Source organism: Botryllus schlosseri, chromosome 1, assembly GCF_051294905.1.
Source record: "Botryllus schlosseri isolate E-star chromosome 1, Bs_hap1, whole genome shotgun sequence".
NCBI lineage: Eukaryota > Metazoa > Chordata > Ascidiacea > Stolidobranchia > Styelidae > Botryllus > Botryllus schlosseri.
Window position 1 is genome coordinate 39,002,546 of NC_137236.1, and position 24,076 is coordinate 39,026,621.

At 39.5% G+C, this 24,076-nt stretch overlaps 1 protein-coding gene and 1 long non-coding RNA gene across 5 annotated transcripts in view; both read left to right on the plus strand.

The window, feature by feature from the left end:
* Positions 1-216: 216 nt before the first annotated feature.
* LOC145439350 (uncharacterized) lies at positions 217-2,286 on the plus strand. Its single transcript, XR_013915160.1, has 3 exons — positions 217-344; positions 1,443-1,558; positions 2,200-2,286. It is a non-coding gene; the product is annotated as an uncharacterized LOC145439350 (long non-coding RNA).
* Positions 2,287-5,743: 3,457 nt separating this feature from the next.
* The window catches only part of LOC145449392 (uncharacterized), a 35,620-nt gene continuing 17,287 nt past the window's right edge, over positions 5,744-24,076 (plus strand). For 2 of the 4 annotated variants that reach the window (XM_080327745.1, XM_080327753.1), the window contains exons 1-15: positions 5,746-5,920; positions 7,978-8,127; positions 8,806-8,979; positions 9,927-10,025; positions 11,222-11,404; positions 14,157-14,258; positions 14,311-14,490; positions 17,987-18,214; positions 18,323-18,394; positions 18,639-18,783; positions 20,525-20,685; positions 20,751-20,861; positions 21,365-21,592; positions 21,692-21,778; positions 23,926-24,073. In XM_080327745.1, coding sequence (XP_080183871.1) covers positions 5,869-5,920; positions 7,978-8,127; positions 8,806-8,979; positions 9,927-10,025; positions 11,222-11,404; positions 14,157-14,258; positions 14,311-14,490; positions 17,987-18,214; positions 18,323-18,394; positions 18,639-18,783; positions 20,525-20,685; positions 20,751-20,861; positions 21,365-21,592; positions 21,692-21,778; positions 23,926-24,073 — 2,120 coding nt within the window. In that variant the 5' untranslated portion in view covers positions 5,746-5,868. Of the gene's footprint in view, positions 5,921-7,977; positions 8,128-8,805; positions 8,980-9,926; positions 10,026-11,221; positions 11,405-14,156; positions 14,259-14,310; positions 14,491-17,986; positions 18,215-18,322; positions 18,395-18,638; positions 18,784-20,524; positions 20,686-20,750; positions 20,862-21,364; positions 21,593-21,691; positions 21,779-23,925; positions 24,074-24,076 lie in introns of all 4 variants that reach the window. The other 2 variants (XM_080327762.1, XM_080327769.1) reach the window with 2 other exon arrangements.

The following is a 24,076-nucleotide window of genomic DNA, read 5'->3' on the forward strand; positions in this document are numbered from 1 at the left end:
CCTACAATTGACTATTGTTTTAAATACAACCCTAGAAATTGCAGTTCAAAAGTTCTACTTATTTATCGATATACAATAAAAATGATGCTGGTACTCAGCGTACAAATCCTTGAGTCAATTTCATTTGCTGTGTCGAAGATGTATACCTACCTAAATACCGTACAGTGTGTATAAAGATATCGCCGATAACGTGTATCGTGCAATTACTAATTCCTATGCCCTAGGATTTTGTTTCTGTAGATTGTAGATATACAAATCAAACTTTCGCAGCAATTCATCTGATATGAATACTTTACTGAAAATCGGAACAGTACTCGCCATGGTGGCAACTGCCAATTGCAGGTGTAAGTATACGATCGGTTTAAGTCTATCACATTCAGAGATAGTTATCACCCACAATAGAAAAGTACTTCAATTCTTTTCGTAGTATTGGCCAAAGAGAGTTTTGCCAACTTACTCTACTAACTTAGATTATTATATTCTAAACCGCTTCCACTTATACAAGATTACCATGTTATTTTGGAATCGGGAATGAAGGACACTTTTTGCAATTCATAATAGTTATTTTAACGGAGTTGAAATCAGCTGATTTTAAAACTAAAAGTGTAAATTTTGTTGTGTTGACTAAAGAAAGGGGATTTTTTCAGTCCTTCTCCCGAATGACCCCCTCGAACGTCCGCATTACATATTTCGCGTCATTTGTGGCGCTTTCAGTCGTGCCTGTCCTTTCGCCTAGCTGTCAATTTCCAAGAAGGAGAATATTTAGGCGTTCTCGGAGGACATTTTCCATTTCCTGAAAAAGGAGGACAAATCCTCATACGGCAACCCTAACGTATAGCTACTGAAACAGTCATTGATTCAAAACCGCTCACTTCCTCACTACCTCATTATGATTTTAAAAAGTATGAAGTATTTTTGGGATGACTTTACATAAGAATTGAGTGAAATAGCTTCGTTATCACGACTTTTAAATGCATTTACCAAACTTCTAACTATTTGCATTGTGATTAGTTATTTGTCGTTATAGTTACATAAATGGACACCCCAAACAGCTACCGAAAATATGCGACCCCGGAGCCAACCCTACTTTCTGCAACTAGTGACTTGAGTACTTCTGAAACTTTCATGCCCTGCCTCAATGGGAATTAGTTTTGGCTTCTTTTATGAATCGCTAATCCTACTTTAATTAAGTAGAAATTTAAGGCGGATATTCACTTGTAATTAAGTAGCATCACTGGCTACTTTGAACACCCCTGGTAAAACTATAATCATTGCATAATAGTTGTCGTTATTCTTATTGTCGAAGAGTTTTCTGTCGATCAGTGTGTGACACGATTCTAAATCTGATGTCAGATTAACTATGGGCGAATTAAATTAATTAAAAGTGTATCGGATTGAGATGAACGTTGGAGAAGTTATATCATTGCTTATATATTTTCCAGGTTGCGGATTTTTTAGCGATTCCTGCCCGCCCGGAATGTACTGTGACCACGCGCTTTATTGCTCGAGCGGCCCCGGCTACAAGTGCATGCACTGAAAAATGATGGCTTCAATTTAAGTAAACTATGTTCCGTTCTTTATTAACATTTCACGATATTTTATTCAAGGTGTATGGTACCTTAATTTCAAACGGGTTTCATGTATATTATAGGTTGCTGCCAACGCATTTTAAAACTATGCACGTGTAGTAGTAACGACCTTCATTTCACTTACAAGTGAGATAGCAATTCAACATATAGCCAAAAGTCCATCTGAAAAGTTAAAAGCGACTTGCTCTTGAAAACCAATGTAGTACATTATTCTCATTGGCATTGGTATTTGGTTATAATGGTGCTTTACTTTTCACCAGTTGCAATAATTTGTTACAAGATATTTCAGATGAATCTATTGCCAGAAATGAAGAATTCTGCAACAAGCATAGCTCAGGCATGTCCGGAATATTATGGTATTTAATGTGACATGCACTCGTGATTGAGGCGGCAAAATGCAATGATAATGATGCAATAGAAGTCGATTTCAGTCACTTCAAAGAATAACCTAATGTTTTGTCATTTGTTTGTCCAGTCAGAGTGTTTTTAGCGGATATACATTACAATGTGCCATATTGATATTTGGGTATCATTTCGGATGAATATGATATATGGGGTCTGTGTATAATATTAACAAACATCATACGATTCATCTTCTAATCTCATTCAGGTTCCAATCGTGCCGGAATAAAGATCGACATGAGACTGCCACGATTGGTATTGATCGCCTCTTGAAAAATAAATCTGACGATGAGAACTGTTACAAATTTGTAGACGTGAGCCAGCGAGGGCAGGAGTTGGGCTCATACCACGCATAGTAAGGGTATTATTGCCGTACAGCTATAGCTTAGATGATGATAGTCGAGTAGGCCTACCAAGATGCTCAGAAGCAAATACGCTGACTAGCACGTAATCACTTTGAAAATGCACAGATGGCGTGAAGAAGCTCTTAAATATATATTAATTACTTATAAAATAGGAATGATCATCCTCTCTCCCAATAATAATTGCATAAGATATCTCAGGCCAACGTATAGCCGAGGACCAAAATTTGAAATTTGAATACCCAATTCAAACCATGGTATCAAGCAATATAGGTGGCTAGAGCAGTTGGGTTTGCTACTCACGTAGGATTAGAAGTACTAATCGTTCTACTAGATTACGAGTGGAAGTAACAATCCGATAGGCCTACTAATGAAAACTGCTTTAGGGGGAAGTAGAAACCAGGAAGTTTGAAACCTAATTAAGTAGGGATACAGTATGTTCTCTTGTAAGAGGACTTGTCCTCGTTTTACAAGAAATGTAAAATCTCCTCCGAGGACGCTCCATTTTTTCGCAATTCGTCCTATTTTTATAGCTTTGAGAGTTATGGGAAAGTCGTTCCCAGCGTGGATGACATCGCCCCCAACGGACGATTTTGAGAAAGCGGGCGGCGAAACGGGCGGTCGTGGGCGACAATGTTTGAACGTACGATGAGATATATTTAATTATTACGGCAAAACAATGCACGTGAAGGCGGCTTATTCTGTATATAACATGTAAAAACGGTCAACTCGAAGGAAAGTAGCCGCGGAAACCGATTTTCCGAGCACATATTTTTTTAGTCAATTCACAATTTGGTGAAGAAATTTCCCGTTGATATATCATCTTTTTCGGATTCGTGAATATGGGATGCGAAGATCTGGGTCGAGCTTGATCTGGGGGCGATTAGTCGAAAAAGGTGGGGAACCACTGGTGTAGGCGACTATAAATAGACAACCAAAATATAGGTCATATCACACGTGAAGTCTGGTTTTCGACGAATTTGAAGGAAATATACACAAGAAACAACGTTCACCGGACAAGGCCATCTTTAACCGATCATACGTGGGATCTGGACTCTCGGGAGTGCAGTCACGAAGATACTTTTTTTTACTGAAACCAATAGAGTTAACCTTATGAATGTCCAAAGTACCCGTATGCTTATCCACTATTGTAACTTTCGTAACTTGTGAAAAGTGTCCTCTCTTGCAGATCTCAAAACATATTAACACTAAAATTAAGTGATTTCTAGCGCTTGTTCTGAAACTTTTTCAGACACGGCCCCCGTGATGATAGTGAAACTTTTCGCCCCCCCCCCTATCGTCATATCAAAAAATATTAAAAAGAGCAACCACAATGTTTGTATAGTTTCTAGCATGAAACGTGATCAATGTTGACAGACCTCTCAAATATCAAATCTGAACTATAGACAGAGCCATAGCTAATCACTGGGGCGATTTTTTGACCTAAAAAAAGATTTCGCGGACATAAATCAAAATTTTGACATTTTTGATATTAGAAGACTTCATTTTGACCAAATAGTCACCTCATTATGTGAATTAGGTGTTTCCCCACATATAATGTTGGAATTGTAGTAGCCTACTTATCTCGGTTTCTGTTTGGAACTGTCTGTGCTTACGAAGTAGTTTGGTCTGAAAAGAGTTTTTGACGTAAAAATAGACACATTTATTCGTGAAAAATACTTTATTTTTATCGACATTTTGACCAATGAAGAGTTCCAGTAGTTACATCACGCCTTATGGTGAAAATAATTGAAATTTGTCGTAGTACAACGAAAGATACTTTCCTACATTTTTGGTTAGAATGTGTCTGTCCTTACCAAATAACTTGCCAAAAATGGAGAAAGAACGTTCAACAGCAGCATTTGTTAACTGGCAACAATGAAGTTGGGCGTAGACTGCTGGTGAAAAACCGTGTTGCTTCATTCTGACAATGTTTTATACATCACAATTTCTCATCATGCGCTTCTTGATATGAGAACCACTGTCCACGCAGTCTTGCTTCAGTTAGGATATTGCGGTACGTTGAGCATAACACGATGTCAACCTAATTGTTTCGATCGACCGTTTATGATTCACAATGAGTAGATAATGAGCCTTCTACAATAGGCCTAGGCTACAAGCTGTTAAACGCCAAAGACAAGTTCATCGACCGTGCAAACACTTATGATACAAATGAAGTGCAGGCTGCAAAATAACTTGGACTTTGTAAATAATTTTGACATTTTTTGACCTAACGCTATAATTTTGACTTATTCTAACATGTTAAAATATAATCGCCATACTAATAACTAATCGCACAGTGCGTGAAAATACTGTCAGTTGAATATTTTGTCGAAAATGACGATGTGGCTTGCTGGTAGCACGTAGGATATATATATTTTAGCGGTTTTGGAGTTAATCGCTTCTATTTCCCGACGTGGGCTTCGCTCAAACGTACCTGACTATTTGCTAAATCAAAAACCGATGGGACTGGCTGCACGCCATTAAAACTTAGCACTTCTTCTTGAGACAAACAATTTGTCCGTAAGCTCCAATCACTTCGTTTGCGGTCAATATGTTTTTGATAGGACAATGGACAATTGAGTCATTGCTCTCTCTCATAGGTAACAACAGCGTGTCGCTAACAATCCGAATTTAAGAAATGTCCGCCATTTTCATCGACACCGTTACTTGATGACTTGAAATTGACCGGTAAATTTTGCTCCGAGTCAATCCATATTTCTGAAACGGCGAGTCAAGTCAGGTCGAGTCAAGTCGCTCGAAAAAAGTGACGCGAGTCATCCTAACACTGGTATCAGTACAAACTAACATCGGTGTATGGATAGTGCGGCGCTATTATGACATTTAAGATCGCAATGTAATTAGGAAAACTTCAGCACAAATTGAACTCATTTCGAGTTCATAAACGTCATTTTTCTCATGGGAGTTCTCTCCCTCCGTCATATGCTGCCTTCCCCCTTCCAGTTTGAGAACCACTGATTATAGTATATAAGTAAGTGTATTTATACGAGTGGTCACATACTTTTAGCTGATCGACGGGGGTATTTTCCAAATTGCAACATGCGACATGAATATCGAAACTATTAAATGAGGGCACACGATCTTCCAGAATATATTCAGTCACTCGGATCTTGCGACAATCTAACTATCTTCAAGGTCATGCAAAGTTATCAAAAACTTATTTTCCACTAATTAAATTGTTAAATTTAAAAAGTAAGTTGTAGTAAAAATACTCAATTAGAAATACCCTAAACATAACCACGTGATTAAATACTGCATATACAGGCACAACCTTCCGGAGTACTTTGAAAACGGATCGCGCCACTTTTGCTCAAATCTTATCTGGGCAGATGTCGAATAACTAGTAGTTGAGTATGGTCGTAATGTGATCACGGTATTGCTTCCAAGTGCGGAAATATTTGGAGATCAATTGGTGGAAATGGCGAGGCCAAAACTGGGAATACGTTGACATTTCTGTAAACAATGTGGTAGCGAGGGAGAAACTGGGAGAAGTCATGAAAATTGCACTTTTGTACGCTGCGCTGATGATGTTTGCGTATTTGGAAGGTCAGTAACGAAGAAAAATCTTCAGAGCAAATTATAACCTACTTTGGGACGACCAAGAAAATCAAACACAGTTATAGTAGCTTAATATATCGCGTCTTGGTGAAAATACCATATACCTCTATCAGTAATCAGGGCGTTTTTTTTTTGACATGTCAAAATTTGTCAAGATTTTGTCAAAATTGTAGCGTTAGGTCAAAATTTGTCAAAATTTTTCATGAAGTCAAAAAATTTTTGACGTCTGCATTTTGTTTGTATCGTAGATTTTGCACTGTTGGTGAACTTATAATTTGATATTTTACCGCTGTTAGCCTATTTTATAGGCCTACCGTTGTAAACGGCTAATCGTCTGCTCATTGTGAATCATAAACGGTCAAATAAAACGGTCAAATAAAACAAATATTAGGTAGACATGGTGTTATGGTCAACGTACCGCAATATCCTAACTGAAGAGAGACTTCTTGTGCATTGCATCATTCTTATATTAAGAAGCGCATGATGAAAATTTGTGATGTAGACAACATTGTCAGAGTGAAGCAGCACGGTGTGTCACCAGCACCAGCAGTGTACGCACAACTTGAGTGTTGTCAGCCAACAACTGCGGCTGTTGAACGTCCTTGGCAAGCTTCTTAGTAAGGACGTGCACTTTCTACCCAAGGATGTAGGAAAGTATCTCTCGTTGTACTACAAAATATTTTAATTATTTCTACCATAATACATATTGTAACCACTGAAATTCTTCATAGGGCCAGACTTCGTTAAAATATTGTTTATTTCATGAAAAAAGTTGCCTGTTTCTAAGCCATAAACGCTTTTTCAGGCCAAACTACTTCGTTAGGACAGTCACATCCAACCAGAAATGAAGATAAGTGGTACAATTTTAACAGTATGTGGGAAAACACCTAATTTGCATACGTTATGTCAAAATTTGGTCAAAATTCATTTTTTTAGGTAAAAAAAAGTAAAAATTTGGATTTTTTAGGTCAAAATTATTTTTTTTAGGTAAAAAAAAACCGCCCTAGTAATCAGTAATGCGGATTTTGCGATGTTTTCGATATTTGGAATTGAATTCGGATTCTGTTTGTCTCTGATCCACTTCGGGTATTTTCGGATTTCGTTTCAGACTTTGGCATGAATAAATGGATGATTTTTATAAATTGTGATTTTTCCGCCCCTCCATGATATTTTCATAGTATCGATATCAGTAATCATCGCAGTAATGGTAGACATATGGATTAGAGTCTTTAGGCATTATACCTGCCCTACTGTGCTGCTGTCGTCTGAAATGATCAGATCGAAATAAGCTTTTGTCAGAATGAACCGTGTCGTAGTTCATTTCAGTTCAAATATCTTTATTCGCGTTCGGTTCAGTTTATGAACAATTTCATCATTTCGAAATACTAAAAGATTGGTATACAATGAAAACATAGAAAGTCGAATGGAATTTGAGTAGTCTTTTTATCCAACAACCTAAAAGTATTGAAAATGTGCGTAGTAAAAGTACAAATATTGCATCAACTTTAAAAAAAATTCTTCAAAATATTTCACAATGATGTATTGGTAAGTTATAGCGTTACTATGATTGTTTCATTTATTTGCTGGTGCGATAGCCCAACTGCTGAATAAAGCAACCAAACTAATAAAATGCTTAGCACATCATTAAATCAGGTTAACAAAGTGTGAAGAAGGCAAGTTTTACATAGTAACGGATTGAGCAATTTGGTGAAGCGAAATGGAAACATTAATTATGATGCTGTCAGCAATTGATATCCCAAAGGTAAACCAAAACTAGAAACAGCAAATCCATGAACAGTTCAATTCAGTTTATTATTAATTCCATCATTTTAACACATCAAAAGATTGCTATACAATAATACGAGAGGAAGAAGTCCTTTCGGACTATATAGGCTAGTTTTCGATCAAAATCCGGCGTCAGTCTAGAGTACTAGAGCATGTAAATATGAGACATGCATACCGAATCGAATGTAATATAAGATAACCATGAAGAATAAGCGCAGACTAGTGTACAGTTAGGTGTTAATCAAGATATACCTTTGCAGTCAGCAATGCACGGAGATGCCGAAAAATACAAAGACGCGTTGAAGAAGGAAGAAAATGCCGAAGGCCGTGTGTGGTTGATGGCGATTGCAAAGCTCCGAACAAGACATGTAATTGCGACGGACAATGCGGGAAGAGCTGCTACAATCCGAGTATGTAGGCTAATCACCCCACAGCTTTAGACATCAGGAATCAGTTGCGATCGAAGGAAGCCATTGCCTGTACTCAACCAGAAGTAGAAAATGAGTCCTAAATTCACTACTCAAATACAAGTGGAAGTAGCGATTTCGAAGTAGAAAATAAAGGTATGTAAGATATTTAAGAGAGTAGTTTAAAACCGTACATTTGGTGGAGGGCCTGCATGATTATAGCGGGTATTCTGAGGTCAGTACTAAAAATAGCAAGATATATCTTTAGGACTGACACGATACTGATACGATATCAAATAGTACAATTTTCGAAAATATTTCCAGATACCGCAATATGTCATTGTTATGGTAATTGTGTTGTGACGCTCCGATTGTTCTGAACAAAGCAGATTTCAGATAATGAGGGCGATTTGAGGTGTGATTCCAGTGTTCCGGCCTGAATTTAATTTAGATTTTCGAAATCAGTGCGATGGTAGCTTGCAATCGAGAGCAGTTTCAATAAATACTGCGATGTGGACGCCAGCTATAAGATTGTCAGAAATAGTAAATTCGCTGCCGCGAAACGATTACGAATGCAGTCTGACTGAACCGTAGCGAAGCAAAAAATCGACAGTTGCCATTGCATGTTTACAATCGATATGAAAATCATCATTTTCAACATGTTGGTGATATCATTGACAGATGCTCTTTGCGATGAGCTGGAACCGATCCCAAACGGTAGCATGGATCTCAATGCGATCACGATGCAGAGCACGGTGTCGTACACTTGTGACGGCGGATTTGTCATGAGAGGCGACAGCGTTCGGACGTGCCGCGCTGATAAGAAATGGTATCCGAAATCTCCCGTCTGTAGACGTAAGTATACAGACAAGGTGGGCACCTAGGACTTTCAGATCAACCTGTAAACATGTGATTCTCAACCTTGTTCTAGTGCAGACATCTACATATATTTGTGTGGGTTTGAATAGAAAAAAGGGTTATTACTTCCGCTCAGGCCTATAATCATGTCATATTGCCATGGTGTTGTTGTGGCCTGAAATGCTACCGATTGATTAAAAAAAGGCCATCTCTTTCGGTAAAATAAGGACGTAAGTGAAAAATATGGAGAGATGTTGTAAAGGATAATTTAAGTTTATAATTGTAAAGATTTAACGTTGACATTGGATGGACACCTACAATTAGTCCACAGACCCCAAGGCTTCCATGGATGAACATCGGGTTGAAAAAAAAAATTGTATTACCTGTGTAGGCGGGTATAAGGTTTGTTTGCTTTCACTTATTGTGTAAGTGATTACATTTTTAAACAACTCAAATTCTACTTGTAACATTAAGCTTGTCTTGGATTCCGTAATGAGCAAAGTAGTTTTGGGATAACTTCGCGTCACTTTTACGTCATTACTTGTCATAAGAACAGCGTGAAGCAGCCATCATAGTTGTTGCTTAATATAGCTTGATGATTGCACCTAATCTCAGGGTCATTAGCCCGTCTTCGTTAGTCCCGAAGGTGCATTTTGCCATCTCGAAAGTAGCTACCGCCGAGTTACTTCCCAATAAATACGAATCCTCGGCGAACTATGCTTTTCGAAATGCTTACCTTGAAGTAATTTTGATACGTTTTCGTATTCTACTTCTGCTTGCAAGTAGTTTCGTAAAAATCTTTATAATCGCTATTATACATACCTGCACAATTTTTATAAGCCATTCTTTTGGTCTGCTCAAAGCTCGAACCATACCTCAATGACTACGTTATCTAATCTGTCAATTGGCGATCATATCAAAACCAATTTGTCACTGCATTTCAGGTGGATGTAAAAGACCACCTCATATCGGAAACTCTTACCCGTTATTGAACGGTACTATTTACGATGTTGGCAACGAGGTCACATACCGATGCCTCACAGGTTTTGTATTTTGCATCTACCAGCATTTAACGAAGCGCTCGGATACAGCGGTACAAATTATTTCAGCATCAGACCATAGCGCTCTATGTTGTGTGGACACAGCGAGACTGAATGGCTCACTGCATTTGGGTTACGTCATACTTTCCATTTGACCAAAGGCAACTTCACGGCCATTTTTGACCGGCTTGCCGAGCGAAAAATTCGATAACATGGGTATCACTGTAAAGCTGCTGCGCTACTGATTGCGAATATATAAATTTTAGTCCGCTCATGGTCCTGGAACCCCCCAAAATCAGCCTCGAAATTTGCATTGTGATCGACTTTTGGCAATGTGACGCAACAGTACTGTCTGGCTCCTTCTTCTCCGCTTCACTCTCGTTTTGCCGGACAGAATTGTCGCATCACGATGCCAAAACTCGATCACAATGAAAATTTGAAGGCTGATTTTGGGGGGTTCTAGGACCATGAGCGAGATCAAATTTATATTTTCGAAATCAGTACAGCAGTTGCTTTCCATTGATACCCGTTTTATCGAATTTTGCGCTCGGCAAGCCGGTCAAAAATGGCCGTAAAGTTACGTTTGGTCAAATGGAAAGTATGACGTAACCCAAATGCAGTGAGCCGTTCAGTCTCGCTGTGTCCACGGCATATAGGACACTATGATCAGACCGTAGCTTACTAACCTAAGGATCCATGCCTAACACGTGACTGCACGGTTGTCCAGCCCGATTTTTCTAGCAATTTCCAGTAGCTTCGTAAACAGACGAGGTCACATTGTCATAGCTTGCGATTTATTGAAACCGGTAATGGACTAAAGCAATTGTTGCACTGAATTAGAAAATTGATATTACGATATAGTCATGGCACTGCAACCACCCCAAAGACGCATTTAGAATACGGATATTTTCATTGTTTTGAACAACCTCGTGCCGTAATACAATGAACGAAACAATAACCTATTACGGCGTTACAATTGTTCGCGACGATTATGACGCAAATGAACTCTGAATTGACATGAACTGAAATTGATTTTGGTTGTATTTCTTTTTGAATTCAATTTCGAAATTTTTTCGCATTCAGTATTTCTTACTCTTATCTAATTTGGAAAAGTAGAATATTTAATAGTTCTCCAACTCTTCCGTGCTGCTCATCTTAGGCTAGATATCTATATTATTCATACTTGAATGTGTTTCTAGGCTACTACACCTACGACGAAGGTCCGATGATAGTCTCGTGTCTCGAGTCGGGGCAGTGGTCAGTGGGAAGATTCAGCTGCGAGTTACAAATGTGCGACCCCATTCCGGAAATAATCGGCGGAAGAGTGACTTACACGTCACAATACTACTTCGGATCCATCGCGACCCTTGTCTGCATCGACGGTAATCAGCAGTTTTCCTATTCTGTTTTAAGTGAAGACCGTGAAGACCAACCTCTTTGCTATTCACGGCCGTATTTCGATTATCTATGTAGCTTGCGACCGCATACCAGGACATAGTCGCAATGAACTAACTGGACACCAAATACACATGTTAAACTCTCCATTAGGGATGTTCAAAAATAACTTTTTTTCAAATTCCACTGGCTACTTGATAAAATTTTTAGTTTATCTAAAAAATATTGTGGACAACAAATTTGGTTCAATTACACCCGTAGCCGCATTGCTACAAGAGAAGAAAGTTTTCGATTTGTTGTATGGAAAAATTCAAAAATAATTTTGAAAGTTTTTTCAATTTTTCGAAATTGTAAAATTATCCAAGCAACTCAAACGAATAACTATTGGTACTAAAAGTAGGTAAAATCTTGAAATATATATTGGGGCTATACAGGGGCTATTTCACGTGATTTCACGAAGACTTATCTAATAAAACTGAAGCAATCTTTGCGCAGATAACAATCGACTTCACAAATTCAAATTCCAAGTGTAAAAATGTAACAGTTTGATTATAAAGTTGTAGAAGTGGAAGTATAGTCTAAAGATAAATCCAGCTAAGAGGTGCAAGTAGGCAACACTTAATAGACTACTACTAAAGCAGATCTAGGCTAATTCGTTACCGACCAGCTTCGCCTATGACCACGGACCAACATCGAGGGGTGGTATATTTCTACACTCTGTGGGTGTAAAATCACAAAAAGGTATACAGTACCAACATAAATAACAAATTCGTCTTCCCTTAAAGCGTTTAGAGCAGTGGTTCCCAAACGGGGGGAAATTCCCCACTGGTGGGAAATTCAATGATTTCTAGTGGGGAATAGACGCATTTGTTCAAAATTATATACACGACAGTCTACACATTCACGGAGACACATGCGCAATTGCCATTACCAGTTAACTGCTTAGGAATGTATGTATCGAAAATTATTTTGCGTGTTGTTCACAAAACCTCATTTTTAACTCTGGATGACCAATCATGGCGTCACAAACGCATCCAGCACGACTAGTGTCACGTGAAATAACGCTTCAGCGAAATTTTGAGCGTTACTGGTATCGGTTCCAAATACGGTACGTTTTATGTTGCAGTTAAAGGCGATTGTCTCGCGTACTGGTGTGGTACCAGCAGCTAGCTGGTCTCTGATGACAGAAGTGCTGGGTAGTGGGGCACAGGACCGTAACTGTCACACCCCAAGCCCCCCATTAGAGGGAACGGCGGGTTCGAAGAGGCCCAAAAATATTTTGTGAAATAATAACATAAATGGAAGCATTTATTTTTTTAATTTATGCAACTTTATCAGAATATTTTCGCGCTGGTGGCGCGATTTAATATCGCCACATATCTGATTATTCGGTACCCTTCCCCCACGAAAATACGTAGAATTTATAGAAATGGAGACTTCGACGTCGGCCATTACTGCACCACGACGCACCAAGGCCATGTAACATGCAACTCCAGAAGTGTGCCAGAACGATCAGCAGCGAGAAAACCTTGGCCGATAAGGAATGACCTTGTGGTGACCGTAAACATACAATATACATACATAGATGTTAAATCGTCCATAGGCGGCTAAATGGCTGGCGCCGAATGTTCCTGTCTTGGCGATCAGAACCCCACAGGGCAAATGCCATCCCGCAGGGAATATTATTTGCCGATCAAGCAATACCAATTTGAAATCGTGTGTGCCTTTTAGTTTGGGAGATTTCCATATCTTTTGACAGAGCAGATATATGAGGTCACGAAATAGCATAATGTAATGAAGTTAATATACCAACGGGTCCGCCTGAAAATGTTTAGTTCTTATTTAGGGGTCCTACCTTTTCCAACACACCTCACTCAGCTCTACCGGTAAATCTGATTAGGTGAGCAGAGAGGGAATAAAAATTGATAACAACATCCTATGCAAGTCCCGATCATATTTACCTATTCAAACACGAACTATATAAATTTTTCGAGCTTCGCTCGTTTAGTCCAAATAAGGTGACGCACTAAACAGTATACCCAATGTAGCTGATAAGTAGTGGGATAAAAGCGTACAGGCTCAACGGGACTGAGGGGGTTAGGTTTAGGATATCAGTTAATTAGTTTTATCACACTGGGGGGGGGGACCAAGATCAACGTTTCTGGGCGGGGTAGACGAAGTGCTGTTGCGGTCCGGATGGGAAATGAAGGCTCGGAATAAGTCTGAAGTGGGGAATGAAGACAAAAAGGTTGGGAACCACTGGTGTAGAGACAGGCGATTGTACAGACGCTACTGAAAAAGGCCATATTGAACGAGAAATGTGGCTTTCAACGGCAAGGTTGACTAAAAAAGGTCAATTTCAACCGATTATACGTGGGGAGGTTTCATTCCGGAGCCGAGGCGGAAGAATCACCGTTTTTAATTTTTAGTCAATCCATCAATAATAGTGGTAAAGGTCATTGACACTAGCGGAATTATTAATGACACTACAAATTTAGTTGCAATTATCGACATTTACCAATTTCGTGACTATTAGAATGAAGTCTAATTTGATATGAACTGACCTCGATTTATGTCGTATATAATTCTAATTCTCATTTAATTCCGTCTCCAAGTTGCAGCAAATTGAGTAATTAATATTTTAATCTAAACCAGAATAGCTGGATAATTTTGAGCTGTCCAAGTCTGTTCGTTACTGTCCTAGTATGATACGATGACACAATGCTACGGTATGTTCAGGTTACGAACCAATGGGCGGGGTACTGAAGAGATACTGTGAGGCTGGCCGTCAGGACGATTCCTCTGCAGAATGGTCTGAGCCATCATTAGCAAAATGCACAAGTAACGCTATCGATATACTGTATGTCGATTTCCCTTAAAGATACCCATACAGGAAAACGTTGCCCGCCGCCACGCAAGCCGGAGAATGGATTCGTGAATTATGAGTGGAGCACTGCGGATGTGTTCGGCACCGAAATACGTTATAGCTGTATCGATGGCTACCGATTGGAAGGGGTTGAATCGGGTCGTTGTAACGAGGATAGCACGTGGGGTGTGGTTCCCGAATGTGTCGGTAAGATTAATAATATGCGGTAAGTAACAGGGTTGGAAGCAAGTCACTCGGTTCTGTGTCACATGTAAATTTGACTTTTTACAGTTTGACTCGAGTCAAGTCCGAGTCCGCATCACTGAGCAATAGGGCTGTTCAAAAATAACCTTTTCTCCTGAATCTTGTTGGCTACGTGATTAAATTGTTAGGTTGCCTTGAAAAACGACGCACTCCAAATTTGAATTCATTCCAACCAATATTCGTGGGTTACGTAGAGTTTGAAAATATTGAAGTTGCCTAAAAACGCAAAAAAAAATGTTTTTCAAATTTTTCTGCCAACCCCATGAAATTGTTGGGCTGTCTTCAAAAACTATGCAAAACAAATTTGACTCAATTCCAAGCCCTAGAAGCGGAGTTTTGCACCACACATTTTGCAAATTTGGAGTTTTCGTGGTCCCCCCAGTGAGAACCACTGATCTAGTCCAAGCCGTAGTCTTGAGGCTCAAGTCCAAGTCCAAGTCATTGTGTTCGCAATGAGTTTAAATCAATTTTTCCTATTCTTGGGCAATATCTAAGGTCTCGCAATGAGACTATGGTTATATTTCTCACTCTTAACATTTTCACGCAAACAGATAAAATACATCTTCTTGGTTTATGTTTCAGGAAGCGGTTCCGACACCCGAGACTTCAATTAGGACATGTTTAGAATGTCTCAAGTCAAATGACTCGTCGAGTCGCGCGCAATGGATTACACAAATTGACTCGGGACGAGTCACTTTTTTTTTTTTTTTTATCAACTCGAGTTTTGTCGAGTCAACAAAAAATTGCGACTCAAGTCATCAAAACACTAGTCAGTATTGAAGTACTTCTACTGTTTCGGAGTGCTCAAGTAGGTTTTCTTCGCTATGCTTAATCAAGTGGATGCGTTTCTAGACTATATACTTCCACTTCTACTTCAACATTTGTTGAGGAAAACTAATTGCTTTGAACACTTTTTACACTGGAATTTAAACTGTAAAAGATAGTCTTGAGGATAGGTTTGCATCACGATGAAACCCAACCGCAGCTCTCAAAGTAGCACGCGGCTCCAAAGTAGCTTTCTTGCGGCTCTGGCCGACCTCTAAATATGCCTTAAAATATTATAGATGATATTTGTTTGTTTCTATGAATATTTATAGTTGATTTTTTGTAAATGGATGCTGAAACCGGGAAAGATAATTTTTGCAGACTAGCGTTAAATGCATGCGGATGAATACCAGTCAGACAGGATATATCTTGAGTTCTGCTGGTCATGTAACTTTATATATCGACAATGTGAAGAGTACATTTCGACACAATTTTAGTAACATCAAAATACGGCTCATAATCATGTATAAATTGCAATAAGTCCAATATTATTCAGCGCAAAATCCCCCGAAACCTTGTGTATTATGTGCTAGAATGAATGAAGAGCTATCACATTACGACAAAATAGTAGGGTTGGTGTGAACGTGAGGTTCACGTTCGCGTTATGTGTGTGAACCTTATAAATTTAGAGGTTCACGTTCAAACGTACCTTGGTAGGATCAGCACTGTGAATCTTTTTCATATATTACAGTTTTCACTTCATTATAACATCTTGCGTTCAAATTTATTGCATTTCCAACTGCGGGCCACAATATGCATTGCGCTGGCAGCATAAAATCAAAACTGAACGAGCATGCACCTTGACAATCTTTAAACTTTTACTTGCTTTTTTACAAAAGTTTGATCGAAATATCCAGCTTTCCGTTTGTGAATATTTCGTGACTCTATGCTGTGAGTTTGACACGCAATCACACAACACCGAGAGCAAGATACATTACATGTAGTCAGCGTATGATGCATATTCAACCAATCAATGAAATTGATATCGTTTTGTGATGTAAAAATCTAGCGGGCTTACGGGGTCAAACTTAATTTCATATGTTTATTGTATCATAAAAACAAAATCCGTGCGATTGGGGTGTTGGCTACTGCTGTATAACTTGTCAATGGGGTAGTGTCGGTAGGAAGGATAGAAACCCGTCATACACTCAGCTCAATATCAATGTAACATTACTCGGATGCCGAATACATTGTACGGTCTGGCCTAGACCGTTAAGGCGGAAGCTTATATTCCTACATGGCAAGTACTCGTCGAAAGTGTTGGTAAAGCGACGTAAGATATTGATTTTATGGGATTATTGTATCATTTGATTGCCTTAGTTGATACATTTAGCGACGTTTAAAACTTCGATGTGTACTTCAGCATTGTGGCAGTATGTGGCTCGAGTCGTCTCAAGGTAACGTGTACGTACATTAATTAAGCCTATCACTTCACTATAGGGTTGGACTTGGCAATATGACGTTACGTGACATCATAACGTTGACGTTCGCGCTCACACAGAACCTTTCAAAAAAGTTCGTGTTCACACCAACCTGAACCCTTCAGAGGTTCGCACCAGCCGTACAAAATAGTATGTTGTCATATGTCCTCTTTTAAGTGGATTCGACCTCTTGTTTTCAAAAGATTAAAAGTGTATTCGGGGGACGCCTAAATGCCCTATTTTTGGTAATTTTCTAGAAACAGTTTAAAAACATGATCGAAAACACGTTTCCGAAGCTGCGAACACCTGACTTGGCGAGTCAATGAACGAAAAATGGCGTGACGGGTATTTCGGGGATAGAGAGGAGAAAGATGACTTTTATTTAGTCAATAACACAGAAGTATCGTAAAATGGCAGTAATTCGGGAGTCGAGTCAAAGTAGCAACCTTTTTTTAATTAAAACACAGTAATATTGATCTAAAAATCACCAGTTTTATTTTTTCGGTACTAGAGCTTTCACAATTTTTCAAAAGTGTCCACTTTTTCGGACGGACGGTACCGTTGCGTATGTATGGCAGATCTGGTCAGTAACGAAACACTTTTACCGATAAAGTTTTAAAAAATCACTCGTGGATCTTATGAGCTCAGAGGTGAATTCACTTTTACATTACAAATCTGAAGAAATCAGACTTATGAGCCATGAATACGTACGGTGTTTTAAAACACTTTGTTTAAAACATGTTTCAAACAGTGTTTTAAACAAAGGCCTTTTTTTCAAAAAATGTGTTTTCAAGTTTTAAACTTATGCCATAATTGTGTGAATACTTTCCAAAAACATGTTGTATGACCATATAGACAATTACGACCCGATATAGCCGACGTATATCGATATTGGAACGCCCAAAATAGTCGGTTCAACAGCAACAGTACTCGTCAAAGCAGCTATATTTACCTTATATTTTATATTTTCAATATCAATTTACTATGACGTCACAATTGAATATTCATGACGTCATGGCTTACAAATAAACAATAAAAAACAGGGTATAAACAAGGGCCTTGATTTAAACATGTTTGTTTTAAATCGATTTTTGTTTTAAATGCAACCCTAATTATACGTGTAAAGTTAAGCGACTGAATGTCATATGTCACTCTTCGTTAATTGCTAAGCAATAATTTGCTGTCATTTCCAGAAATCACATGCGAGACGCCCCCCACTTCTCTTCCATTCACCAGCAATGGGACGGTTGGCAACACAGAATCAGGATCGTTTCGTCTTGCATCAACCGTCACTTACAAATGTATCGATCAGTACACATTATCTGGCCACGAATCCTCAACATCTTTTACGTCTACTTGCAAACGCGTATCGGCCATGGAAAGTGTTTGGTTCCCGTCGTTTGCAAATGTTCGGTGTGAAGGTAAGCGAATCACGTCAGGTTGAAGATTATTCAAGAACAATACAACGCGGTAAATTTTGAACGATGGTATATAATTTAAATCATGATGTTTCCTTTCCGCTGTTACAGCCGATGTGAATTGTACATTTAAGCGCAGCTATTGCAGTTACACCAACAGTGGATGGAGATATCGTTATTCCAGTGAGTTCTCTTCCTGTGTACATACATTTGTAGGCACTGCGCGAAGTACGCGGAATTTACTTCAGCTTTATCCTCTTGTATGGATCTGACGTTCGAACAAAGTTGCTGTGCTTTGTCGAGATTCAATAGAAATCTGGTATAGTTGCTGACGACTAGGCTACACGTGACGAGTGACGAAAATATTCTGGTTTATTTCAATATGAATATATTATTTTATTGTATGAATGAATTCAATATTCTACAGACAACTGGATATATACGGCACGATACAATGCTATCCTCACTTCTCCATGGATATATCGCGAATATGCGATTCGCGGATACATTTGCGTTGTGTTCGAATATTATCTTGAAGATCATTCCTCCACTTTGTTGTTACAAAAGATGTCGTGAGTACCTTTGTAAAATGATCATGAATTTTGACGTTTCTCTCTGGTCCGTGGACAATGACCATGCGACATAATAGCATGCTACACTTGAGAATTTGGGTAAAATTCGGGGTTAGGGTCGGGTTTGTATCTAGATTGATGATTGGGTTAGGGTTAGATTTGGGCTTGGGATATATATGAAGATTGAATTCTGGGTTGGGGTGGGGGTTAGGGTACGTTTTAAAGCTGTGAAACCACATACTAAAGTGCCAAATGCTGATCTGTCGTTTTTCATTGTGTTGCATGCTCATTAGGGTTGTTCAGATTTGAAAAATTGTCAGGAAACTTTGATGCTTATGATCCAAATGATGGTTTATTACATAAAAACACTTTTATGAGCAATTTTGAAATAGCCCTTCGTCAGCCCCTCCAAGCGTTGGTCTTGCCCTCCTTCATAGGATGAGAAACCAAACTTATGGGGCCTTGGCCCCCAGACCCCATTGGAATGAACGTCTCCTCCGCTACTTGTGAATGAGATTTCTGACACCGAGTATTCCATGGGTTTCTCTGGCCCATTTATGACCCATTCACCATAATTCCTGATTGAATCTGTCAATATATTGCGGTAATTGCAATATATATTGTTATAAATATTCTGTCCTCTCTACAAGCCCGCATAATCGGATTTACCGGTAGAGCTGAGTGAGATGTTGTCTTGGAAAATTTAGGGCACGTAATTAATTATTACTTTGTTACAGTTGCTGTTTCGTGACCGCCTGTCTGCTATGTCAAGCGATATTGAACTGACCCAAACGTACCAAACACACGATTCCATATTGATATTTCTACACTCTCAAATAATTTTCCCTCTGCAGTGGCATTTGTCCTGTTGAGTTCAGATTACTAAGACAGGAAGATACGGCAACAGTTATGTAGGCGCCTGTAAACAATTAGATATATATTTATATATATCGAAGTTTTCGGTCAACATAAGGGCTGTCCTTGTCGGCCGAGGTTTTCCCGCTGCCAAACTCTCCCATACTGGCCTAAACCTTATATATGTGGCTCGCTAATGGCCGACGCCGGAATGTATATTTCTATAAGTCATGCGCATTTGTTATTGGGGAAGGGTTTTTAATAATCAATAGATTTACCAACATGATATCGCCGGTACCGCGAAAACAAATGAAAAAAGATTCGTGAATGGTCGAAAAATACTTCACAATTAATGGGCATTCAGGAAAACACTTTGGTCCCTCTTCAAGCCCGCCCCCTCCTCCCCCCAATTGTGGGATTTTGGTGCGGTATATGCGGTCCTGTATATAGTACATATCATTGAATGTATTCTGAATGATGTACCATCATCGAAAGAATCCTTGATCTGTCTACAATAGCGGAGGGCAATGTCAGGCACATGCGTGAATGTTTTACATGTCACGTCAAATTATATTACCAGCAAGTTATGAATATGTCATTCCCCTTCAAGAGAAACCACTTTAAGAGATGAAACTTCAGATATGGGGTGTGGTGAAATTGGTGACTCTCTCATGTCTCAAAAGAGAAACACCATGTTTTATATTTCGCGCTGTTGACAGGCCCATCTGTTTTGAGATGTGTCAGAGCTCAGGGGCTTGAAATTCTCGCTACGATAGGCCTACTTTGCAATGGCGTGCCATGTCAAACCTCAAATGGGGCTTCGGCGTCAGCGCAAGGATGAATGATATAAAGGGTCAGGTTATTCGACTTCTTGTGTTACTGATAGGTCCCAGTCAAAGCAAACAGTCTGGACTTCTCACCCGGAGGAGAAGCGACGTGTTTGGCTCACATCGTTTGCGAAATTTTCAATCGAGCAAAATCTTCAATATCAATTCCAATCCACAGCATCACGTTTAAATTTCATTGAATTGAGAAAAACAGACTGCGGTGAGAACATAATTACAAGAAAAGGTGTTTATTGCACTAAATGAAATAATGCTGCATCTGTTTAGAGTACTCGTGTATGTCGACACCATGCACGAATGGAGGTACTTGCGTCAACCGCTTGAAGTCATACACTTGCTTTTGTCCAACGGGCTATTCAGGAGAGCAATGTCAATGGGGTATGTGCGATATAATCACAGAAGGACCGTTGTCGTGCGAAGTGCTTCTACTTTTCAGAGTATGCCTACTGAAGAATGTGTTTCATGCTATGCTAAGTGGTGGTGTTTTAGAGTATATGATTCCACTTCTACTTAAATATTTATTGGGCAAAACTAATTGCTTTGTAAACTTTTTACACTGGAATTTGAACTTTGAGAAGTAGTTTTGGAATAAGTTTGCGTCACTTTTGCGAGTGACAACGTCATAAAACCGCCGGGAATACACATCACCTTAGCTGATGCATATATGACAGATGCGGTCGGTAACGAAGAACTTATACCTATATATTTTTTTAAAACATCAGTCGCGGATGTTATGAGCCCATAGATGAATTCTCTTTTACAGTATACTCCTGAAGAAATCACACTTATAAATCAAGTATGCGTCTGAAGAAAATAAACCGATTGAATCTGATCTGTTACTCTCCCCTATTTGCAAAGCAGGAATTTGCTGTCATTTTCAGAAATCACATGCGATCCGCCCCCCACTTCTCTTCCATTTACCAGCAATCGCGCGGTTGGTAACACGGAATCGGGATTGTTTCGTATCGGATCAACCGTCACTTACCAATGTCTCGATCATTATACATTATCTGGCCACGAATCCTCAACATCTTTTTCGTCTACTTGCAAACGTGTATCTACCGTTAAAAGTGTTTGGATTCCGTCGTTTGCAAACGTTCGGTGTGAAGGTAAGCGAATGACGTTAGGTTGAAGATTATTCAAGAACAGTGCAACGCAGTAAATTCTGTAAGATGGTATAAAATGTGAATCATGATGTTTCCCTTCAGCTGTAGCAGCCGATGTGAATTGCACATTTGAGCGCGGCTATTGCAGTTACACAAACGATGGATGGAGAATGAGATATCCGGATTTCAGTGAGTTCTCTTCCTGTGTTTATTAGTTTGTAGACACTGCGCGAAGTAGGCCTACAAGGAATTTACTTCAGCGTTATCTACTGATAGGTACGTGAAGTCCAAACAATCTGCCGCTCTTAGTCGCTAGCCATTACACGTGATCTGTGTAGTGACCTTTCGAAGAAAGCTTATGGTGGTTCTTAACCTTTTTGGATGTCGGAGCCGCATTTAAAACTTCAGAGTAGGCTACGTATAGAGCCGCGAGAAAACACTCCAGTAGACTAATAAATATGTAGCGGCCCCGTTACGGCGCATACTCGTAGCAATAAGAACGCGAGATGTTCCTGGGCTCGCGACCTCGTCTCTTTGTGACTGCTGCCTGCTCAAGACCAGTGACAACACCACAATTCTATACAGTTATAATATTATATTAATACGACACAAGAAACTCATAACAGCGATGCTCCCTGACACACACATAACGGAACCCAGACGATCTATAAAACTCCTATACGATGCATGCACACCGCACAGCCAACTGTAACGAAACTCCACCCAAGCCTTCTACACACACCAGCCTTAACATAGACCATCAGCAGCCTTGTCATCTACAAGCTAGTACGAACTACCAACGGGGCAACATCACTCCTTAGATGGTCGCGTAGCACCGTCAGTGACTAGGCCGTGCCCGTGGCAACTATCCGCACAGAGATTGCGACCGGTACATCCAACGCAAGCCCGCAAATACAAGGCAAACTACTTACTACTCCACGCCCTAACTGCCTAATACTACCACTGCCACTGCCACTGTTCCCGACTACCAATACTTCACGCAACCAAACATAGAGACATACTCACTCGCATCCATCTTCAGTCACGCTCTCAGCCTACTGCCTCACTCAACCAAGTCAACACGCGGTCTCCAGCCATACCACGCTCAACATAATTTCCAAACAGCAAATACAGAACATTCTGGAAACGGGTTTCCACAAATATACTGAAAATTTATAGGTAACTAGCCTACCTCTGGATCTCACCATCCAGCAGCTAATTCAAAAGCAAACACATAGACTTCTATACGTTCGATATCGGTTATTTCAGCATTGATAGACGCGGATTGGCGAGTGCCATAGATTCGGGTGCCACCATCCGAGGATGCCTAAATATTATATTTTTCGGCAATTCGTCCTCATTTACAGATTTTACAGCTATAGGTTAATGTAAAGAGTCAACTGACAATCGGCCTAAATACCACGAAATAGGTAATGCGGGCGTTCGAGCGTGTCATTCGAGAGTCAAATCAAAAAGACAACATTTTTTTATTTTTATTTAGTCAACACCGTAGAAGTATCGTGAAAAAGTGGGTAATGAGGGAGTCGAGTCGAAGTGATGACCTTTTTTTATATGTTAGTCAACACCACAAAATTGGAGTAAGTATTTCAAAATCAGCTGTTTTCAATTTCGGTGAACTAACTTTTATGAATTGATAAAAGTGTCCTCATTTCCCGATTCCAAAATATGGTAACCCTATATACATTGAAAAAAATGCTGAAATTGCATGTCATTACTACAACATAGAATACTATTATGTCGTTATGTGATAGCTCTTCACATAAATTCCAGCACTTCATGCGAAAGTTTGCGGGGAATGTTACTGCATTATCGGACTTATTGCAATTTCTACTTGACTATGAGCCGTTATTTTGATGTTAGCAAAATTGTGTCGAAATTTACTCTTCCCCGAGACGATATGTAAAGGTCTATGACCAGCAGAATTCAAGATGATTCCTTGTCTGGTGGGTATTCACCCATGCATTTGACGCTAGTCTGCAAGAATTGTCCTTCCCGGTTTTCAGAAGGCGCCTTGGACGGCTTTAGACATAACCAATGACGCTCATTTTAGCTTTCGTATACCGAAATTGACTATAAGTATTCATGGAAACACGCAACAACTGTCGTCTATTCAATTTTTGTGTCATACTTAGAGGTCAATCGTAGCCGCAAGAAGGTTGCCTTGGAGCCGTATGCCGCTCTGAGAGCCGCGGTTGGGAGTCACTGGTATAGACGAATTCGATTCATCACAACCAGTGTCCGCCGAAAATATTTGGGCTTAGGCTATTTCAATGCGAATACATTTTTATATTGTATAAGTGAATTCATTTTTACAGATAACTGGATATATACTGCACGATACATCGCTATCCTTACTTCGCCACGGATAAATCGTGATTATGCGATTAGCGGATACATTTGTGTTGTGTTCGAATATTATCTTTATGATGATCGTTCCTCCATTTTATTGATGAAAAAGATGTCGTA